The 23,436-nt window shown below is 37.5% G+C and overlaps 1 protein-coding gene and 1 pseudogene across 1 annotated transcript in view; one reads left to right on the forward strand and one right to left on the reverse strand.

The window, feature by feature from the left end:
* LOC114515504 (cytochrome b5 type B) overlaps window positions 1-18,710 on the forward strand; it is a 28,010-nt gene extending 9,300 nt beyond the window's left edge. Inside the window, exons 2-5 of the mRNA XM_028534778.2 lie at window positions 4,731-4,859; window positions 5,349-5,378; window positions 13,858-13,886; window positions 17,137-18,710. Coding sequence (XP_028390579.1) covers window positions 4,731-4,859; window positions 5,349-5,378; window positions 13,858-13,886; window positions 17,137-17,230 — 282 coding nt within the window. The 3' untranslated portion in view covers window positions 17,231-18,710. The remainder of the gene's footprint in view (window positions 1-4,730; window positions 4,860-5,348; window positions 5,379-13,857; window positions 13,887-17,136) is intronic.
* Window positions 1,487-4,542, reverse strand: LOC114488350 (annotated as a pseudogene).
* Window positions 18,711-23,436: the final 4,726 nt, after the last annotated feature.

Genomic DNA, 23,436 nt, shown 5'->3' on the forward strand with positions numbered 1-23,436 from the left:
TATTTATGTATTTTTATTCTTTAAATATCTTTTATTGATTTTGATATTATAGTTGTCCCAATTTTCCCCTTTTGTCTCTCTCCAGCTGGTACCCCCATTCCCTTCAGCGATCCCCTCCCTTAGTTCATGTCCATGGGTCATGCATATAAGCTCTTGGCTTCTCCATTTCTTATGCTATTCTTAACCTTCTTTTTTAAAAAAAAATATTTTATTTATTTTTAGAGAGCAGGGAAGGGAGGGAGAGAGGGAAAGAAACATCGATGTGTGGTTGCCTCTCACGTGGCCCCCACTGGGGACCTGGCCTGCAACCCAGGCATGTGCCCTGACTTGGGAATTGAACCAGTGACCCTTTGGTTCACAGCCTGCACTCAATCCACTGAGCTACACCAGCCAGGGCAGTTTGTAATTCTTAATCCCTGCACCTTTTCCTCCACTCTCCTCCTTCCCCCTCCAAACTGGATAACCTTCCAAATTATCTTCATATCTGTGATCCTGTTTCTGTTCTAATTGTTTGCTTAATCTGTTTTTTAGATTCAGTTGTTAGTTGTGCATTTGTTGCCATTTTAGTGTTTAGTTTTGACTTCTTTTTTAAAAATAAGACCCTTTAACATTTCATATAGTAATGGCTTGGTGTTGATGAACCCCTTTAGTTTTACTTTGTCTGGGAAGCACTTTATCTGTCCTTCAATTCTAGATGATAACTTTGCTGGATAGAGTATTCTAGGTTGTAGGTCTTTGCCTTTCATCACTTTGAAACTTCTTGCCAGTCCCTTCTAGCCTGCAAAGTTTCTGTTGAGAAATCAGCTGACAGTCTTACGGGAACTCTCCTGTAGGTAACACTCTGCTTTTTCTCTTGCTGCTTTTAAGATTCTCTCTTTATCTTTAATCTTTGGCATTTTAATTATGCTGTGTCTTGGTGTGGTCTTCTTTGGGTGCAACTTGTTTGGGACTCTCTGTGCTTCTTGGGCTTGTATGTCTGTTTCCTTCACTAAATTAGGGAAGTTTTCTTTCATTATTTTTTTCAAATAAGTTTTCAATTTCTTGCTCTTCCTCTTCTCCTTCTGGCACCCCTATGATTCAGATGTTGGTACTTTTGGAGATGTCCCAGAGAGGCTCCTTATTCTGTTCTCCTTTTTTTTTTTTTTTTTTTTAATTCTTTTTTCTTGCTGTTCTGATTGAATGCTTTTTTCTTCCTTATATTCTAAATTGTTGAGTTGAATCTCAGCTGCATCCCCCCCACTGTTGGTTCCCTGTGGATTTTTATTTCACTTAATGCAGCCTTCATTTCTGCCTGGGCCTTTTTTATGCTGCTGTAGTGCCCAGTGATTTCCTTGATCATCCTGATAACCAGTGTTTTGAACTCTGTATCTGATAGGTCTTTTTCATTTATTTCTCCGTTTCATTTAGTTCTTTTCCTGGAGTTTGTTTTGTTCTTTCATTTGGGCCATATTTCTTTGTCTCCTCAATTTGGCAGCCTCCGTGTGTTTGTTTCTGTGTATTAGGTAGAGCTGCTTTGACTCCCTGTCTTAGTGTGGCCTATTGTAGAAAAGGCACCTATCTGGATGAATGTGGCTTCTGTAAATCCTTGGATGTAGGATTTCCATACAGCTCCGTTTTCTGACAAATCTGGGTGATGTTTGTATTGTAGTTTAGATGTAATTTTTGCTGTAGCTGTGTGCAGAGGCTAAGCTTGTTTACCTACGCCTCCATCTTGGCTGAAGTCTCTTAATCTGTACAGAGGCTAAGTGAGGTGTTCTTTCCCCAAGGCCCATGGGCTCTCAAGCTATCTTGTAAATGAAGATTTTTCACTAATTTCAAACTGAAATTTAGCATTTCCCTGCCTGCGGCCGGCTGGGTGGTACAGGTGGTGGCCCCTCGCACACGCCGTGCCACAGCACAGCTCTGTAATTCTTTTTTTGAACGTGCTTTCAAGTCAAGTATCTTTGATCATGAGCTCCTCTTTGACAAAATTTAGTGCCCACTCATGATCCATTAGCTCCAAAACTTCCCGCTTTTTCTTGAAAGCTTTGTTGTCTGCAGATATGGGCATGGCTGCTCCAGTCATGGCTTATGCAACATTTCTGATTGGTCCCTGGCATTATCTTGGCCCAGAATCAGAGAGGAAATGCTCTGATGTCCAAATACATAGCAGAAGTACCAGGATGCAGTTAATGTGAGGTTTGATTCCTTGCTGTAGCATAGGCTTAAAATAGGGTTAGTGGAAATAGGACTTTGGTTGTGACACAGCCTGAGAATGCCATGCTGATCCATTCACCAGTAAGAATCATGGGGATGACATTTGTTATTTCTCTTTCATTATGTCAGTTGAGTATTGGGGGATCACTAAGGAGAAGGTGGTACTGTTTCCCCTTTATTTATTGATTTTTGAATCTGCCCTCTGGGTTGATGAAGTAATATTTTCACATCATGAGGGATTGGTTGGGAATATAATTTCCATTTGACCTGACTGTGCTTCAGATTAGAACCTGTCTGTCAGATATCTGCTTCTGGGTGACCTTCTTGTTGCTGTATAGCAGGATGGACACGTAGTGGTGGGTCATTCCCATGAAGGTGATGGTAAAGATGGCCAGGACCCCCCAGAGCCTGATGTTGGTGTAGAGCAGCGTCTCCCACGCCCTGTCTGCACTGAGAGCCAGTTGGGCCAGGGTCCCGAGGCATTTCCTCCCTGGTGAGCTGTGCTTTGTTTCCCCTTCATCCTGTCAGGGTCTCCTTAAGGCCCTCTCATGCCCCTCAGCCTGGGCATTATCTAGTCCCAGGACATGCCTAGGCCTAGTGCACTGCCCTCAGCTGGGATGCCATTTCATTTTAAACAAGAGGGAAGTTTACAGAATTCTAAAACAGAAATCAAAGGTTCCTTGAAATCTTTTTTGCCTATTCTGAACCATCTGTGTTAAGACCACATTTTGGACCTACTAAACGTTGAGGTTTTTGACCACTCTGAACCCCCCCTGCCTCAGTGAAAAAAAGGAGATTATAAAACAGTATGTGCTGTGTGAATTCACTTTTGTAAAAACACAACTTTTCTCTCGTTTTATTAATCACTGCCTGGTGTGTAAAATAATAAGTACCAATAAAGTTTATGGAATAATGTTTGAAGTGATTGAATGGATAATAGGAAAACAATGGATTTTACACACTAAAAATGTTATATTTATTTCTAGTTGTATTTATTTGTCTATAAGTGGTGAGAGATTGATGAAAATAAAATATTTTTTCATAGAAAGAGCTCTGTAAAAAGTCATAAACTTAATCATTCCCTGAAATATTTCAAGCTATTAACAAGTTTTATTCTCCTTTTACTCTGAAAAGCAACATAATAGTTGGATATATCATAAAGAAAAAAATAATATCTTTTGTAGTTTAGGTATGTAGAGCAAATTGGGACACAATTCCAGAACTAATGAGAAGTTTCAGGTGTAATAGCAGGTGAGTGGTGGCTCTCTTACTCTTGCTTCAGAACAGCATGCTTACACACTGGGATGGGAGACCCACCCCCTGGCTGGAGACATTTTAGGAGACAAAGGAGGAGTAATTCTTATCCTCAGGAGCTCACAAGCCAGTGACTATGACTGGGAGGTTGAACATAGGTATGCTTTGGTTGAATTCATTTTTAAGACAAGGATGGTCATATTCGTTCTGCTTAAAAGGTTGTTATCAGAAGGAACTACTTCAGAGCATTATTTGATAGTTCAAAAATACAAATTTGGACATGTCAAATAATGTAAATTCTGTATTTGCTAGTTATAAGTAAATGTTTATTGAGTGTTTACTTTAGGTCAGGGTCTGTGCCAAATGTAACTTCTAAAAAAGTATTTGTTTTTTGAGTAGGTAATACTTTACTTGGTAAAACAATTTGAAAAAATGTAGTTTAAAGTCTTCTCCCACCCTCTATCCCAGCTTCCATATTCTCATCAGTGTTTCCAGGGAGATTTTATGCATATGCACACATATATGTATCTGCTTTTTAAAATCGCAGATGATAGCATATTATACAAACTGCACCCCTCTCTTCTTGAATACAACATATTTCATAACCTTATCTCATTTAATACAATAGTAGTTAAGATAGGTACTCATTATCTCCATCTTACAAATAAGGAAACAAAGATACTTCTATTTTTTAATTTGTCCAGGGTGATGATATGGCTTGTAAGTTATAGATAGAATCTACTTCTAGGTTTAGAGGTAGTTATTTTGGTGCTACTTATTTATTTATTTAACTTTCAGCCTTACAGAAAAGTTTCAAGAATAGGATAAAGGATTTCATGTATGCTTTGCCCAGAATCTCCATTCAGGTTTCTGTAGCCATCTCAGTAATGTTGGCAAAAGGGATTGACCCAGGAGTACACGTTCCCAGTTGTTTTTTTGTCTCTAGCTCCTTCGTTCTGGAATGGTTCTCTAGTTTTTGCTTAGCTTTCATGACTGATATTTTTGGAGATCCCAGGTCAGTTGTTTTCTAGGCTGTCTCTCAATTTGCAATTGTTCTGGGGTTTTCTTCACAGTTATGCTCACATAGTGCATTTTTGGCCTAAATATCACAGAGGTTACGTTGTGTTCTTCCGATTACGTTCTGTCAGGTGGCATGCAATGTCTGTTGGTTCCATTACTCACACATTAAAGGGAGAGAAAAGGGAGGGGGAGCGGAAAGTAATTTTTATTGGTTTACTTTTCAAAGAGCCCTCTGTTCAGTAAGTATCTTTTCCTTGTAGCATCCTGGCGGAGAAGAGGTTCTGCTGGAACAAGCTGGTGCAGATGCAAGTGAAAGCTTTGAAGATGTAGGCCACTCCTCTGATGCTAGAGAAATGCTAAAGCAGTACTACATTGGTGACGTGCATCCGGTAAGAACCAGCTAAGCTAGGAGTGCTTATGGACATGAAAGCTCTTGAACAGCCACAGAGCAATGGAAATTCATTCTGTCCAGCTGTCAGGCTAAATTTTCTCCAAAATTATCTAGTCTTACTGTGCTAATAAAATACGGCTTCTTGTTTATAAAGCATCACATGCAATATCTTTGAAAAGCCAAGGAAATTGATTTTGGATTTTTTTTTGTTTGATTGAATTTTGTAATGCACTTCATAACATCTCTACTTAATTCCTTTCTAAAGGTGGTAACTATGTACTTTTTAAACTATCATCTAACAAGAGTCTTGGATATGCTCAGAGTCAGGTATGGGGTGGGGGGAGGGCAATACCCTTCTGCATATCCTGCCTTCTCTCAGGGAATTCACTTCTGTCAGAATGTAGTCTCATGTTGCAAGGTTGGAAACAGACGCATAGTGAGCATGCATTTGGATATGTCTTAAAATATTGTTTTCCTCTTTTAACAGAATGACCTTAAACCTGAAAGTGGTAGCAAGGTAAGAAGCCGTCTGTTTCTCTTGTGTGTTTCAAGGGTTTATATTTCTATTTACTCAAATAGAATTGCTTTTTAAAAAACTATCTTAACAAGAAAAGTGTTTACTTTTCCCCCAAGCAGAAATCCTGTTTTTCAGGAATTTGGACTCAGTACCATCTCAGGAAAAAAGAATAGCTGAGTCTTGAACAGTAGGACACATTTGTTCATGTTCCTATTTACATTTCTTTTCAAATTGAAACTCTAAAGCCATGCCCTGTATGATTTTGAAAGAAATTAGTTTATGGGTTCAGTTGTAGAAAAGTATTTATTATTCTTACATTAAATAGTACAGGTGACAATAATTGCTTTTATATTGGAAAAAAATGGAAAGTCAGTTTTTTTCTCTTAGAGGTCTTAGAAGGAGTTGTAGACTGAAGTAATTGAGTAGAACGGGCCTTTCTGTCTCTATTTCCAAATTTAATCCTTTTATTGTGTAGGCTCAAATGGGCCTACACCCTTCCCATTTACTTAGTGATACAGCATAAATGGAAGAGTATTTGAAAACCTTAATGTTTACTGCATAATGTACCAGGAAGAAAATACGGGAGACTTTTTTTTGCTTCCCGCAAGCTGGGTGGTTCATCTCCCTTATTCCCTCACAATTTTCCTTGACTTCTGTCCATCAGATAACTATTATACTACCCCCTGATTTAAAGGAACAGCAGTGTAGTTGCTTCCTAGAACATCGTGGAAGTGATGATGTTCCTTCCCCTTTTCCTCCTTTCTAGCTTCTTGCTTCCTTTTCCTCACTGAGCTGCAATTACTGAACACGTCTAAAACACAGCAATTAAAGTTGGCCTAGACACAAGAATTCTTTTAACTCCAGATTGCTTGACAGCATCTGCTGTCTGTTGCCCTGTAATCCAGAGTGTGTAAACTCACTCTTCTGTCTTGCTACACTCTGCTACTCTGAACTGTTGAATTGTTTATGAAGGGGGATGAAATGGTTCTTTAAATGCTTTGTGAGCACTGTTGGTTTCTTTGTCCTCCCCTCCTAATACATTACTACCTATTCTTAAATCCTCACTCGTTGTAATTAAGAGAAAACTTGAAGTAAGCCTGGTCTTGTTTATTGAACATATTCAGGAAACACGACTCTCAAAAGGTCAACATTTAGTTCAAGGGATAGTCCCATTTGTACAAGAGATGCACTTTGTATCTGGGGCCACAATCTGCTTCTGACAGCAACCGTAAGAGCACTTTTTATATTAAAACAATAGAAAAAATATTTTTCAAATTATAATGTCAAGAAGTCTACAAATTGTTCTTTGTCACTCTTTTTCTTCCTTGGTAGTACACTATGTAGTTAAGACCATTCTAGGAGTGGGAGAGTAGTGATTTTCAAATTCTGCTCCTTGTGCCACATGTATTGGAGTCCCTTGGCATGTTTTCTGAAATGTATGTTTCCTGTACTTCCATTACTACTGATTCATAATCTCTGGAAGTAAGACTTGGGAATTTGCATTTAAAGTCACCCAGGTAGCCAAGCACCAGACTTTCTGATAAATGATATATTGGTCTTTCATTTGAAACTTAGGAAACTTGAATTCTCTTTGGTGAAAAGCACTGTCTGCTTTCTGTAGGGCAAAAAATTAATTAGAGATGTCTTAAATTAAAATTGTTGAGCCTTGGACTTGTAATAAATACAGAATAAGAAACCTTTTCAGCTCACCACATTCTATAATAATTTAGAAGTCTCCAAATGTAGTTTGGCTCCTGCCTGAGTTAAGCAGTGATGAAAGGCAGGGTTTTTAAGTATCTGTTTTCCTCATGAACGTTGTGCCCAAAGGACAGGCTCTGTGCAGTAGAGAGTCTGGCAGCTGAGTGTTTCCCGTCACACTGCCGCACTTCAGACAGATCAGGCAAGCGAAGCCTTTTGGAAAATTTTCAAGACCACCTACATAGGTTGTCACAGAGCTGTAGTTGAACCTGATTTCAGGTCCAGGAAAAAATTCTTGGCCCCTCAGGTTTATTTCTTACAGAAATTTTTAAATAGGCACTTCTGTGTCTAGGATGTAGGGGTCTGTTTTTAAAATTTTTTCTGTTCTGGTTTAAATATTCACCATGAAGAAATGGATGTAATATTAATTTTATTAATACTTTCTTTTGGTTAAGGGTTTCTGAACCTCTGTGAATAAGTGATTTTTTAAAAAGCCTGCATTATAGTATAGTTATCATTTTCCTTCTCCTCCCCTTCTTCTATTTCTCCTCTTCTCCTCTCCTCCCTCCGCAGCTCTGTATCTCTTCCCAGCCGGACTCTCCCTCTCCCAAACTAATGACAACAAACACCCAAACACGGCTGTTTCAGAGTATGAATCAGGAACCTTTCTCCAGTTTTTTGAAACTACTTTTCATATTGCTTTTGCTATGATACAGGTAAACAATTAATGGTCACTATTGTTTTCTTCTGAGACTGATGATGTCTGAGGTTCAAGGCCCTGAGATATTACAACACTAAAACTGAAAAGCTTAGAAGACACCTGGCAGTAGATGTTTTTCTTACCCGCTTCAGTCAAAGATAACTAACTAGTTAAAAAAACCTCTTTGTCTCTATGGCTCTCTTCCTTGCTGGAGCCATCAACCTTCTATTCATATTTGACTTAATGTTGTCCTGATCTGCTTTTGGTTATGGAAACACCTTGGAAACACACTTAGTTTTTTCTCTACCAGTCTGCCTATCTGCATGCCTACTCTACTACAAGTAACCTAGACACCTTTATGGTCCATGAAATCTCTTGTTCAAGTATGCATTTACTTCCTGATTTACTGTTTTATCTTGACCATCAGTTTAGGAGATAAGGGACATACAAATGCTATCCTGACCAAAAAAGTGGGCACCATTTCATTCATTCATTCAACAGATACTGCCTAGGTGACAGTTCAGCTACTTCACTAGTCAAATCTCATTACAGTGAATAGACCCAATAAATTGACCATTTTTTATTTCTGTTTCTTGAATGGGTAGTATATGGTGTACATGGTTAAAAAAAAAAGCTAAGATAAAGTATACTATAAAAATGACTCCCTGCAATCTCCAACTCTCATTCTCCTAGTTCCCCTTACCCAGAGGTAGCCAGCTACCATTTTCTTGTTTCTCATCTCTTTTTCTAAAGAGATCCTGTTCATGCATGAATATAAATAGGTAGGCAGGTCGATAGATGGAGAGATGGGTAGATAGATTGTTCAGTTGATAGATAGGCAGAACCTCTGTCCCTTTCTTTAAAAAAATCTCATAATACTATTCTGCACCTTGCTTCTTTTTACTTAAAAATTTGATAGTAGTGATTGTTCCTTATCAGTTCATAAAGACGTTCCTCATTCTTTTTAATAGATATTTAGTATTTGATAGACAAAAGTTTTAATGAGATGACATTTGCTGTAACAGGATTTGATGTTTTTAAAAAGCAGGTAAGATTTCTCCATAAAGACTTAAACAGTTTTTAAATTCATTTTTAACTTAAGTTTAACTTTTGATATCTATGATATTTTTCATAATATTAGAAGTAATCCAAACATTGTATTTAAAGGCAGATATATTTTTTCTCTCAGATGCTACTTACTTTTGTTATAATAGTTTTCTATTACATATACGTAACGTATTACCCACGAATAACATATTCAGTTTACCTTTTTCTTATGGGAGAGAAACTAAAAAGAATACATTGTTTATGTAGTGTAGTTAGTTGGTCCTGGATACTAAACATTTACTTTTAAGAATTCTTTAATAGTCCTGTCATACAACCTAATTTATTAAAGTTTGGAATGGGGAGGTAAATGCCCTTTAGATGAGTAGTGGTTGCCATCTACCAAAGAATTTTGCCAGTTACTTTGTTCCCTCTTTTTGTCTAACATTTGTATTTTGTAACATAATCTTTTGAAATAAAGCATAGAATGTAATGGCAAAATCACTCTTGAAAGAAAGACAAAATGTCCTTTTTGCCAAGGGATCTCAGGGATTAATGTCTTCTTGTAACGTTCCATTTAGAAATGACATACAGTTTTGCAAAACATAATGTCAGAGGACAAGGTAACATCCATTTTTAAATCAGTCCTCAATGTTGTAGCAAGTTTTTCATTTCTTAGTTCCCAGCAGGAAACATCCTATGAGTGTTTTAATTTTTTTCTTCAGTGATGTCTTATATATTGTATCCTAGTGGGTTCTTGAGAGAGTCGTGTATAAATTTATTTGAGAGGACGCTTTTCATCCTTGAATTTTGTGCTTATCTACAGGGAGATATGTTTGCCACGGCTGGGCCGACTCTAGGGATGTATGCTTTGCAAGACAGTAACTGTTAAGCAGTAATCTCAGCCAGAAAGAAATGTTAGTGCATGGAGCCTCATGAGAAGGCTGTCCTCAAGATCCAGACTGCATGGCTGTGTCATCACTGGGACTGTCAAGTGTTGAAATCATGTACTTTTAGTACTTAAACTTTTTAGGTCATAAGATGAACCTAGTATTAAAATTCATGTAGTGATAGCTCATGCTAGTTTCTTTTATTATGGGGAAAAAAAATCCTCTCAGGTAGTCTTTGAAGCCAAAAGTGCCCAAGCTGTTTTTCATAAGTACTGGCCACGTAGATACCAACATGTTCTAAATAAAAACCTATAAAAACTACCAGACCACCCAAATGCTCATTAAATTTGCTGAAGGTGTCCTGTGGCTTAAAATCCACTTCTAATTTTAAATACTTAAAATCCTCTTGGACTAGCAAACACCCAATGGAGGAAATAAAATGTAAGTTCCTTATAATATATATCTATTTTATTTAAACACTTGAAAGTCTAAATATAAACTATTTAGGCTGAATAGTTTTTTTTAATTAAAAAAATTTTTAAGTTTTATTTTAATTGTTGTTCAAGTACAGTTTCCTTTACTGCCATCCCAGCCCACCCCCCCAGACTTTCCCATCTCCCTCCCATTTTGAACGTACACTTAGAATGCCCCTTTTGTATATTTTAATGAATTGTAATCATAATTCTGGCACATTGTTTTTTATGTTTATGTCCTGGTGACAGAGTATACTGTTTTTTAAGTGTGTGTGTGTTCTTCTCCTATGTTTTCTCATAAACAGGGTTCCATAGTGAAAGCTGACCTCCCAAGTCCCCACTCATATATTTGTCAATTATGACATTTCTTTATTTTTTTAACAGTATCAAAGAGGGTCAGAATTTAAGGGCACAGGGCCTCTTGGCAGAGTATCTAGAAGAACACCTCTATATACCTGGTGTAAGATAGAAAAGTCTACACATAGTAGAGCTCTTCCAGTCTTCCTAGACGTCGGGGAATGGGGTCTCCTTCTCTTCTAACCTTTAGAAAGCTGCTTTTGTAGGTTTTGCTAAAACGCCCTTAGGTCAGAAAATTATGTTGAGTTAATGGAATATGACTTTAGAATTCAAGTTCATCTGGTCTGAGCCTTTTATTTTACAAGTGAGGAAACTAATTTAGCATTGAGTTTGAAGATCTTAGACATAATTTTAGTTATGGGCAGCTTTACAAAAAGGTTACTCAGATATTATGAAATATTTACTTTTATCCTGCAAAGTTCAGGTTTGGTATTTATGTGTATATTAATATATTTACTTACTTATTCTACAAGGGCATTAAAGTCTTAATAAACTTTTAACTTTAGGAACCAGTATATTTAAACAATTAATTTCTGTTAATTTTGAACTAAAATCAGAGTAGGCTTAAAGCAGTTTGGTTGTTTGGAAGTGTATCCCAAACTCCTTGGAGAATAAGGAAACATGCATATTAGTTATTTGGTAAGAACTCTGTATCTGATCTGCTTTCTTGGAACTAAAATCATATAGTATTACAGTTACTATTTTCCATGCCAGGTATCAAGAGCAGTCACTGTTCTCTTGACCAGAAATCTTGCATGTAAATGTAAATGTGGGCAAGGACATAACCAGCCAGATATGCCTGAACAACCAAAGGGATAAGTTAAAGTCAATCATAAACTGTAGGAATTTCACTTAAACATCAGTTAGATTCAGCACAGGGCTTTGAAATGGAAATGAGAATGGGAGGACTGTGCGCAGAGAGGACGGAAGGGTGGAGGTGAAGGAAGGTTTTGTGTTAATAGAACCTTTTTGTTTTTAATTTTGTAAATTTAAAAATAACTTGTTCAGCTTCTTTCCAAACTTGGCTGATGTATTTGGCTACTAAGGACAGTGTCTTAATAACTCTTTCATTATAGTTGGTTGACAGCAGAGTCACTGTAGTTTGGCAGTTACTTGGTTGTCAGTATCCTAAAGAGAAGAGAAGACATGCTTCTTTCTCTTCTCTTTCTTCCTATGTTAGGGAAGTTCGTCTTTTTGACTCTAGGGATGGATTGATCTTAAAACAGGCATTGAAGTATTTAGCTAAAATACATGTACGTTTTAACTTTTTATTGCTTATTAGCAACTATTACAATTTCAGCATTTTATGGTTTGGTTCTCTCTGATCTCTTTCCCTCTTTCTTTCTCCCAGTTTGTTCATTATATTTTCTAAGGCTCATTTCAGTTAGCATATGTCCAGGGCTTTTGGTAATAAAAAAGGCTAAAAGCTTTGAAATCTAGAGAATCCATTTATATGAACTGTATGTATAGTTTTTATTTTTATGTATATATTTTTATTTAAGATTTTATTTATTTATTAAAAGATTTTATTTATTTATTTTTAGATAGGGGAAGGGAGAGAGAAAGGGCAGGAGACATCGATGTGTCATTGCCTCTCATGCACTCTCTACTGAGGACATGGTCTGCAACTCAGGCATATGCCCTGACTGGGAATTGAACCAGCAACCCTTTGATTCTCTGGCCAACACTCAACCACTGAGCCACACTAGCCAGGGCTATTTATTTATTTTTAGAGAGAGGGTAAGGGAGGGAGAAAGAGGGAAAGAATCATCAATGTGCAAGAGATGATCAGTTCCCCCTTGTATGCCCCCAGCTGGGGACCTGGCCTGCCACTCAGGCATGTGCCCTAGCTGGGCATCAAATCAGTGACCTCTCAGTTAGCAGGCCAGCACTCAATCCACTGAGCCACACCAGCCAGGGCTGTATATATGGCTTTCAATGTGATGCAGGTTAAACATCATAATACATATTTTATTTCATAGTGCTGTCAGGTAAACCTTTCAGATCACCCCATTTAAAAATACTAAATTTACATTTTCTTTTCTGTAAATCATTTTATATATCTGGAAAAAGCATAAAAGGCCATGAACATTGTCTTGATGAAATGCAATTATTTCTTAGCTACCATAGTGGAATATTTAAAAAGGCAACATTATAAACTGATGCACACCCATCACCACTACCATCATCTTCCAGATCTGTAAACGTTCATTTTATTTCCCAAAGATTGACCTGTACATGTTTTAATTAGCCCAGGATGTGCTATTCTAGTGGATATATCCCAGATGACAGTAGCCATCAAGGTCTCAATGAAGTATAGTATGTAATGGTTCATCTAAAAATTTTTATTAGAAGTTTTACTTGCCTATAGGCTAATTTCTTTCAGGTTTGGGGCATGCATTCATTTGCATGATAGTGTTTTGGATATATGAAATTAAAACTCATTTCATGATCTGCTCTCAAGTATCTAGGCCACTATGTAGGGTTTTTAAAAATTATGGGATGTTACTGAAAATGGTGGTCAACAGAGTTAATATTCTGTGTTCACACCCTGGAGAATATCTACATATTGGCAGAGATGGTATTTTGGGTAGCAGTAACCTGTATTTAGTGGGTTATTGTCCTCTGGCAGTAAGTTAGCAGGTATTTGGTACTATCCATTTAATTAATGGAATCAGTAACTTCATTTGATATTTACTTTAATTGAATTTTAAATATTTAGTAATAGTTTTTTAAAGATATAACTCAGAGCCTATCCAATTCATCAATTTATGCCAAAATTTTGTTTTTAAGGCTCTTTCGGCATTTTCTTTCCTTTAATCACATTCTCCCCGTTTCCATTGTGAAATGAGCTTTAAGGTCTCTAATCATACTTACAATGATTTCAGAGAATAAGCCAAGTCATTTCAGTTAATCTATATATTACAAGTCAAGACATTATTTTTAAAATATGTTTTCAGAAAATGTGATCCTAGCTACTGCCAGTGGTAAGCCCTACTGAACCAGGCATATCATTGTGACTACAAATTAGTCCATTTCAATATAGTTTGTATCAGTAGCATTTTTTTAACCTCTAAAAGATGTTTGAGTCATTTCTTTGTGCTTTCATTAATGGTTCTTCACTAGGGAATACCAGTATATTAGAAATAGAATTCCCGGTACTCACATCACATATAGATTTGTATACCTCAAATTGCATGAAAGGTGAAGTTCTGTTATTAGCTACAGGGGTTATATAGATATTCAAGAACATTTATGTGCTCTGTGTTAATCTTTATTCTTTTTGTTTGTCATTTTTGAATATGCATCTCCTCCAGGACCCTTCAAAAAATAGCACCTGCAAAAGGTTAGTATCCTCTTAATGCACTTCATTATGCTCAACATAACATCTGACGAGATTCTCCCATAAATCTATACATATGATGTAGCTTAAGAGTGCGGTTTGACAGCTAATTGTGTTTTGGCTAAAATTACTGCAAATTCAGAAGTTCCTTAGCATTAGCAAAATTAATTTTTACAGTTTTAATCTCAAAGGTTCATGCCTTGAGTAATTTTTAAATCAAATTGGAATCACACTCAGTAAGAGGCTGGTAAGCATGGACAGAAAAGTAACTACTATTGAGTCAAGCCCAGCCTCTGCAGCTCAGCTCAGCTATGTAACTGTCACTTAAAATTTAATGTTGTTTCTCCTCACAATCACTCTATAAGGTAGGTATTATTATTACATTTATAGAAGAAAATATTATATATTAAGTTATGTTCAAGAATGTGGGTTTTCTCTTAATGGTTACTTACAAAATACCTCTTGCACTAATATCAGTACTACAGCTCTGAAAGAATTCAATGTACCATTCCTTTAGTGCGTCTACTTGAGAGGACTATAGAATCCTTGGCTTGTAAAAAAACCTGTATAGAGATTATGTATAGCTGCCTGTTTTGTCTTTCTGAGGTCCTATTTAAAGCATTTCAGAGAGAGAGAGAAAAAATGTGTCTTTTCTCCTCATAAAAGTGTCATGTCCCTGGCTGGCGTAGCTCAGTGGATTGAGCGCGGGCTGGGAACCAAAGTGTCCCAGGTTTGATTCCCAGCCAGGGTACATTCCTGGGTTGCAGGCCATAGCCCCCAGCAACCGCACATTGATGTTTCTCTCTCTCTCTATCTCTCTATCTCTATCTCCCTCCCTTCCCTAAAATAAATAGATAAAATCTTAAAAAAAAAAAAAAAAAGAAAAGAAAACTCCTTTAAAAAAAAGTGTCATGTCTTTTTTTATTTGAGGTGAGGGACAGAATATTAGAAAAGTGTAAACTTGAAAGAAACAGTAAGTTCAGCTTTCTTAATATTAAGAACTTATGCTTAATAAAGAATTTGAAAATATAAGCCTTAAAGTTGCAATACTTTTGCTACAGATCAAACCGAATAAGAAAATTATTATGCAGATACATAAAGAATTCCTGCAAATCTATTAAAAAATAACTTAGTGTAGAATATGAGAAAATGACTTAAGCACCTTATAGAAGAGGAAACACAAATATAAGCATATTAAAAAAAAAGGTTTAATTTCATTTGGTATCAGGGAGGTGAAGGTTAAAATCTTTGGTATATTTCACACTAACCAGATTGGCAAAAATTTTTAATTTTAGAAATCAGAGGAGTTGTTTAGGAAGTAGATTACCAAGATTCTTAGGCCCTCTTAGGGGAATAGAAATGGGTACAGTCACTTGGGAAAACTGTTTGGCATTATCCATTAAATATGACAATATGAATAACTTTTGACCCAGCAATTCCATTTCTAGAGATATACTCAAGAGAAATGTGTGCACAAGTACATCAGGAAACACAGACAGGAGCGTTCATAGCAGCATTATTTAGGATCTTAAAATATGGGAAATAACCCAAATAACCATTCATTAATAAACGGAATGAATTCATTCTGGTATATTTGTATAGCAGAATGCTACAAATCGATAAAAATAACTGAATCACAACTACATGCAATAACCTGAATGAATCTCCAAGAAGAGAGTTCTGTCTTACGGCCAGGAAGTTCTTGTTGAACCTGAATCCCCCCGGTGCAGTGTAAATGTGTTTCCTCTGGTTCTAGTCTCAGTGGCAGTTAAATATTGTATTACCAAGGATTATATGAGGATTGGTGGTCAACCATCCTCGGTCTTTTGTACTGAAGAATTTCTCTTCATTGTTTTCTCAAGAATCCTGCTTTTGAGCCCTTTTGTGTCTTGTGGTTACTCTCCAAGATATCTGAATTCATGACTTTTATGAGAAGTTTACTTCATAGTTCCCACGTATCATATTGCCACCGTACATGCCAACTTGCTTCAAAAATAAAAAAAGCTACCTGGCTGATACTCGAAACTTGTTTAGAGCAGCTTTTGCCATAAATGTGCAAAGTGCTAAGTCATGTTTAGGCAAAGAAAATCATTTTTATTATTGAATCTGGTTTTGTTGGCTTCAAAACCTTTTAATACTGAAACTGCATATGTCTTAAGTAGAAGGGCAGCCAGATCATTTGGATCATGGAATTACTCCTTCAAGCTAGCAGCACTGATAAGCTCTATCAGAGAAGTAGAATACCTTTAAGGAGAATGATAACTGTTCTGAAACACCTAAGGAAAATCTCTTACAGGACTTTTTAAGCCAACTGCCATTTATCTCACTTTATCAAAACTCTCAGCATCATTCTGTGTGTGCGCACATGTGTCTGTACTAACATTAGTGCCCAAACTGGACTAGAGATTAAATGGATGGGTTTGGAATCCACTGCTTGACTAACTTTGCTTTGTGATCTTGGGTGCTAGCTAAGCTTGTATTTCCTGTGGTAAAAATGAGAATAATAATAGAACCTATTTCATAGGGTTGTTGTGAGGATTAAATTTAAAAAATACTTTCGAGGAAGTTATTGCTGATAGTTATATTAGAAGCTAATACTTCTAATATATATAAGTGGTGGCTTTTTTTTGTTTAAAAATGTTAATTGTAAAATATGGGAAAAAGCACAAAGAAAAATCTAAACTATCCATAATCCCATAACCCAGAAAGAACCACTATATGACTTTGCGAAAACACATTCGAAGTTGTGTGTGTATATGTATCTTTCTTTGGTAGCATACTGTACATTATTTTTAATCTTTTTTTTTTTTTTAAAGATTTTATTTATTTATTTTTAGAGAGGGAAGGGAGGGAGATAGAGAAAGAGAGAGAGAAACTTATTTTTAGAGAGGGAAGGGAGGGAGATAAAGAGAGGGAGAAACTTCAATGTGCGGTTGCTGGGGGTTATGGCCTGCAACCCAGGAATGTACCCTGGCTGGGAATCGAACCTGGGACACTTTGGTTCCCAGCCCGCGCTCAATCCACTGAGCTATGCCAGCCAGGGTATTTTTAATCTTTTTAAAATTATCATTTGTCATTGTCACTCCAATCTAAATATTTGTTCTTCTCTAACTAGTGTGTGATAGAGCAGTTAAAATTCCCAAAGTAAATAAAAGCTCTTTGTTCACAAAAATATTAAAATGTGTATGTTGGAAGATAGTGAACTTTTGGTATAAATGTTCATGACTTTATTGCTTTCTTCCCCAACTTCTAGTTGCTGGACGTACTGGATTTTCCCCATTGTCGGCGCTGTCCTCCTAGGTTTCCTGTACCGTTACTACTACACGCCGGAGAGCAGATCCTCCTGAGGAGGCCTTGCTGACGTCCGGAAAGTGTACCCAGTTGGGATTGAAAACTAGAGACTTGATTGGAGGCTGCATCATTGCCCTGTTCCCAAATCCAGCCAGTTGTATTCTTCCCCCTTGGATCCCAGACGGTTAGCCACGTGTCCACCTCAGGCCTGGGAACAGTGTCCTCCCTTCTCAGAGCCTTACTTCCAAAGCACCTGCTCCCTGTTCTGTGTCCTTGCCCCTGTTTCCCGTCTTCACTGGTTTCCACGAGCACCTTTATATTACAAAGTTTTCGGTTAATAGCTGCAATCCTAGTGACACTGCACTTTGGTAAAAATACACATGAGACCTTAACGCAGCAGCACTCTCTGGTTTTGAAGATTTTCTACTTTTCTTTTAAGTAAATATCATTGTTTTAAAATTCTGACTTAATTTTACTTGCCATAAGGGGTTTAATTCGTGAAGTAAGTTGTACACCTGCAACTTAAAACACAACTGCCAAATGATCTTGTTCCTCGTTTATATTTGTTAAAACTAGAAAGAGCCATGTAATTGTCTCCTCCCTCCCCAGCTAGTGCAGCAGGTGGCTCTTGCCACCCCTTAGTCCACTATGTGGTGCTGGATAGAACTGTGCTTTCCTTTCATTTCTCAGAACAGAGAGACGCAGGGAAGGGGAGCCGTGAACAGAGTGATAAGGGAGAGTTCACAGCAGTCTTTCCTTGGAAAAATATCGAGAAACACTGCTATAGCGCAGGAGCCTGGAAAAAGCACCAAAGATTTTGTCCTTTACTTTGGTTTGGCACCCATTTCTAGCCATCTTTTTTTCTTAGTTTTCCTTTCCCTCAACCATCTTTCCCAGTAAAATACAAACTTGTAATTATGTCTGTAGAGCTTTACCAGGGATTTTTGCTGCTTTTTTGCTTATTGGTTAGCAATTATTTTATTCCCTGTTTTAATGAAAGTAAGAGACTCCAAAATGATCAAAGATACAGTATTTGATCTTCTGTTTTTCCAGTATGTACTTGAAATGGGGGATGGCAACAAGAGAATGTTTTTCATTTCATCTGTTTTTTACCCCCAAGGTTCTAGGTTGTGGTTGTGTTGTTTTTCTCTTGAGAATAAAAACCTTGTAGGTTTTTTTTTTTTTCTTGGAGGAGTGTTTCATTGAAGAGTAGGTTACTACTTGGAATTATATTACTGTTTCTTCTTGGTTCAGGAACTTCTTTGGCATATTTGCCTTCACTTTTTTTTCCCTGTGGAAGCACCCGAGGAGACAGTCCACTGACTGTTTTCTGCCCACCACGTGCTGAGGTGGTTTTTCTCCCTGTCCTCTGAGGGTTACCAGTCTGCCTTCAAGCCATGGTCATGTGCAGCAGGGAGCAGTGCGGCTCCAGAAGGACCACGGGCACTGCTTAGTCTCTCCTCCTGCTTTCTGCTCGCCAGGGACTGGAAAAGACAGGAAACTGCCCGGGACACCAGTGTCTGCCCATGCAAACTATTTAAGAAAAAGTTCAACCCAGGTCTTATATCCTGTGATTTAGCAGTTAGTGAATTCAGAATTCATCAAAATACTACCCATTTTTTAGTGTTGCAGGTTCGATTCCCAGTCAGGGCACATGCCTGGGTTGCAGGCCACGGCCCCCAGCAACTGCACATTGATGTTTCTCTCTCTCTCTCTCTTTCTCCCTCCCTTCCCTCTCTAAAAATAAAATCTTTTAAAAAAGTTTAAAAAAATATTACCCATTTTTGCACACTTGGATATGGTACTATGGAGTAACTTTGGAGGATTTCTGGCTGACTTTTATCATCAGGGATATGGTCTAGTCAAACTTTTATTGTTAGAAAATGTTTTCGTATATACTATAAGATGGCACCGTAAGACAATTTATTGAAAACAAGTATCTTTGGTTGTGTAGCAAAAGTGGCGTGACTGCCGATGCTCCTTTATTTGAAGGCGGGGAAGAGATGCCTCGAGTAAGAGTTTGTATGTAATTGCTGTGCTGTGAGTTGCATGATTACATGGGACCATGCTGCGTAGAAGTAAAGAACAAAGGAGCATTGAGGAGCTGGAAAGGGAACATTCAAGCTAAAACTAAGCTGGAAGATAACTTGGATCGATCACAAGTGTATTGGCAGTCTCCAAAATTGAATGAAAAACATCTGGTTTATAAGAAACATTAAAGAACGATAGTCTTAAGTAAAACTGGTGTTTTTAATATTTTTTAGTGTAAACACCAATGCAAAAGGCATGTTTTTCTATTTCATAGTGGTTGTCTTTTCCTGTTTATATCCGGACTTGTTTTTACTCAGAGCCAGAGGAAAAGATTTTCAGACTTTGTCTCTACCATCCATGAAATTCATCCAATACCCAGGGCTTCTTTTGATCTGCTAATGTGATGTCACTTTATATTATGAAAACAACTTCTGGGTCCGTTTGCTATTATTCTGCTGCCTACATAAACAGTCAGGTGAAAGGTAGAGCTTGTGTGAGAGTTTGAAGAGGTTTTTCTGAACAATAAAGTAATACAGTGTGTTAGCCAAATCCATCCAAAAGGACTTCTGTTTTAAGAAGTAGACTTGAATTCTCAAAACAGTCTCAATAGTGGTAGATCGTGAAAACCCCTCTGGAGCGAGGGGGCCCGCCCCTGCTGGCTGACTGGGCCTCAGAACCAGTCTCTGGGGTGTTTGGTTGTTCGTTCCCAAGCACGATTAGCTGCTGCTGCACACCCTGCTGTACACATAAGGGCTGGGGATCTCAAAAGAAGATGAGGGGGAATTGGTGCCACCAAAATAGGTTGCACCAGTCTCCAAAATTTCCTGGCCCGCTTGTGCTTTTAAGAATTGGTTTAGTTTCCAAATAACTTCTACATTTGTAAAGACAAAACATACTGTGTTTAGTCCTTATGCGACTGCTTAAGCAGAAACAAAAACCCATTAGAACCTATAATTTGAGTCTATAAAGTTCTCTGAGTAGTTGTCATAAATGCGTATGTTGTGAAATGAGAGCATTGTTGAGCTTATACTCTTTAGTTCCCATGTGGAGCAATGAAAAATGCTTCTTACAGGCCAGGTATATCATTACCCATGGTATCTCGTGCTTGCAATCTCAAGTGATAGCTATCTGGTTAAATTCCATTTTAGGAAATTAAAATGGAGGATGTAAATGTTTATTATGTCCTTCCCCAGGAGAAATGGATTTAGATATGTCTTGTCTCAACAAGAAATTGATTCTTTTTAAACCATCTTATTTGGTTGTCAAATATCACAAGAGTAATGGGGGGTTTGGTCACATTGGGCTGTCGTGTTCTGAAAGAGCCCGGTGGGGAATTTGTGGGGTGATTTTAGAGGAAGGTTCTGAGAAGCAGAGCTGAACTTAAGTTACCCACCCTACATGTAGCCTCTTCCTCATGAGTTTTAGGAGCTGCTCTTTGCCTGCATCTACATTCTACATTTGCTACTTTGACAAAACATTATTGCGATTATTTGACTTCCTTTTTACTTCACCCTCTACTGTGAACGAGTAATATTAACATTCCGTTTGTGTAGTCAATAATGCAGTTTGTTTACCTATTTTATTTCAACATATTTTGAACAAAGATCTTTGTCTCTTTCTGCTGGAATGTGCACACAGTGAATGTTTGTTAGAACCACTTACAATAAAGATATTGTTTTCCTTTTCTTGCCCTGACTACAGTTATTTAAAAAAAAAAAAAAACAACACACAACAAACCTCTTTTTTAAAAGTAGAAGTGTTGACTTTGTAATCTTCAGGTGTTCTGGAAGAAAAGAATTTGAGGAGAATGAAAGTCACCTGTATTTGTACTGATGCTGTGTTTACGGTAACGCAGTGAGGAGTTCTGCGGTTCCGGATTCTTGCTGCGGCTCTTCTCTTGAAGTGCGTTGCTCGTTTGATAATCACGAGAGGCAAAAACCAAGACTTTTGCTGTGTTGGTGGGTGTGAAGTGGTCAGCGGGTAGACACGCCGGGAGTTCTGTTTTTACTGAAACCATCTGCTACAGAGAAGCCAGTACAAGGTAATAATATTTTGTTATCTGTAATGCCAGTCTTCACATGGTTGTTTTTCTTGGAAATAGCTAAACTGTTAGGGAAAAATTAAGCACTCAGATTGAAGTTCTAGTGATTGTGTTAATAAAACAAGGGAAATAAACCATTTTTCTCATTATATTTAAGACCTGATAGCCTTCTAACATTGCTAATGAGACATGGTTCATGAGGGCCTCGTTATGTCACTATCACGTGAATTGAAGATTACTAACAGGAAAGGATAGTCCATTCGTATCACTAGCATTTGAATCTAATGTGTAATCTTCAGCTGTGAAAATTCATGTCATTGCACTCTTCCTGATCCTGAGTATTCGGCAGATGCTTGACAAATCCCAACTGATTCCTGGAAACCTGAGGTAGAAGACTGTGACTCCAATTATATAAATTTAAAGGTAAAAAATACCGCAGTCTACTAACTTTTTGGTAATTGTAGGTAACATTGGTAACTTAACTTTAATTTAGCTAAATGGAAGTCTATACTATGTATTTCAAGGCCCACTCAGCTTAAAAAATATATAAATTATATATATATTACATATATGTGTAATATGTATTACATGTGTAATATGTACATGTTATATATGTATATATATATCTCCCAGCATTTTAAAAACTTCTTTTATGAAGCGTTATGGAGAGGCGAGTTGCTTTCAGATGAAGCATGAGGTTGTAGTTGTAATACTATCATTTTTATGACACCTACTATGTGTCATGCAGTATCTGATAGCTTACAAACATTTCTGCTCCTTCCACTATAGCATCCTTACATGGTAGGTGGGGGAGAGGAGTAATCCAAATTTTACTTGCCTGAGGCCACATGGCTAACAGGAGAACTACAGTTTAAACTCAGGTCTAGCCCTAAACCTCAGTTTCTACTGTTGGTGGTTCCAGATAAAAACTAAGGTTAACCTGTGCCCAAATAAATAATATGCCCAGTAGGTCTACTAATGATTCCCATATTGATGTTCCTGTGTGTGATTAATAAAATGTAACCAATAAGGTAACTTTTCTTAAATGGTAAATACCAAAAAATAGCTAGTATCTTAAAGGTCTTAGTTGTTGAAGAGAATCTCATCAATTCAGTAGAAACAACTTATGTAAAATGGCCGTCACATCCCATGCAAAAGTTTCCTGAAACCCGTGAATGAGAATTTAGATTTGAACCATGTTACTAGAAACGACGTGATGCAGGGTCACTTGTATGGGATAAGTTGAGGACTGTTGAGGAAATCATTAAGCAGCACAGGTGAAAAGTCCTTGCATAACTTCACTCATCCCCTCACCCATCCTGGGATCCTGGATTAAGATTTAACCTGAACCCAAATATGTATGTTGTCTTGAATGAGAAGTAATTGTTAATTGGTTTGCTTGACCTTGGGCTCTTCTGGACCAATCTCTGAATCATGTGAAAATCTGAGAAATGGAAATCTACTCTGAGCATGTGGCATGAAATTTGGAAACTTGTCAGTTTCTGGCTTTCAAAACTGTTACACTGTATCATGAAAAGATGATTCAAGTTCATTGGAGAAAACATAACATAATGCAAATACAAATGCCGTTTGTTACCAGTGTGGCAAATGGCAGCTTTGATCCATCAGTGCCAGTCTCAAAGCGGTTTCCTATTGTTTCCTCCTGCTCCCTATCACTGTGACTGAAACAATGTTAACTTTAGAACCACATGGACTTGGCAAGTGAAGGGGAAAAAAAAACCCAGGTGCTTGAATTTCATTTTTCCTTAAAAAAGCTTACTTTGGGGATCTTTTTTCTAGTTTCCTCATCTAAGTTTTTCAGAACTGGGTGTGGCATTACCTTACAGAACAATAGGATGATGTCCAGAATAGAAGCAAGTCTCTTAATCTGCCCACTTTGACTTAATTACCCACGAGATCTAGTCAGAAGCGATAGAGACAAAAGTTGGGAGAAGCTACACTGTGAGCAGCACAGGAAACTGAGCTTTCCAAGACTCGCAATCTGACCTCCTTTTCCTCCGCGTGCTTTTAAAAATTTTTTGGATTCCTTCCCTTACCTCCCATCCTAACACCTGTGCTGTCCCCTTAGTTTTATGTTTTACCTCGAACTACTTGGCCTTATGTTTTAATAAATGACAAGGGAGCACCTCAGCCATGCCCCTCTTCATTTTTAAGCATTATGGTACAAAA

Source organism: Phyllostomus discolor, chromosome 12, assembly GCF_004126475.2.
Source record: "Phyllostomus discolor isolate MPI-MPIP mPhyDis1 chromosome 12, mPhyDis1.pri.v3, whole genome shotgun sequence".
Lineage (NCBI taxonomy): Eukaryota > Metazoa > Chordata > Mammalia > Chiroptera > Phyllostomidae > Phyllostomus > Phyllostomus discolor.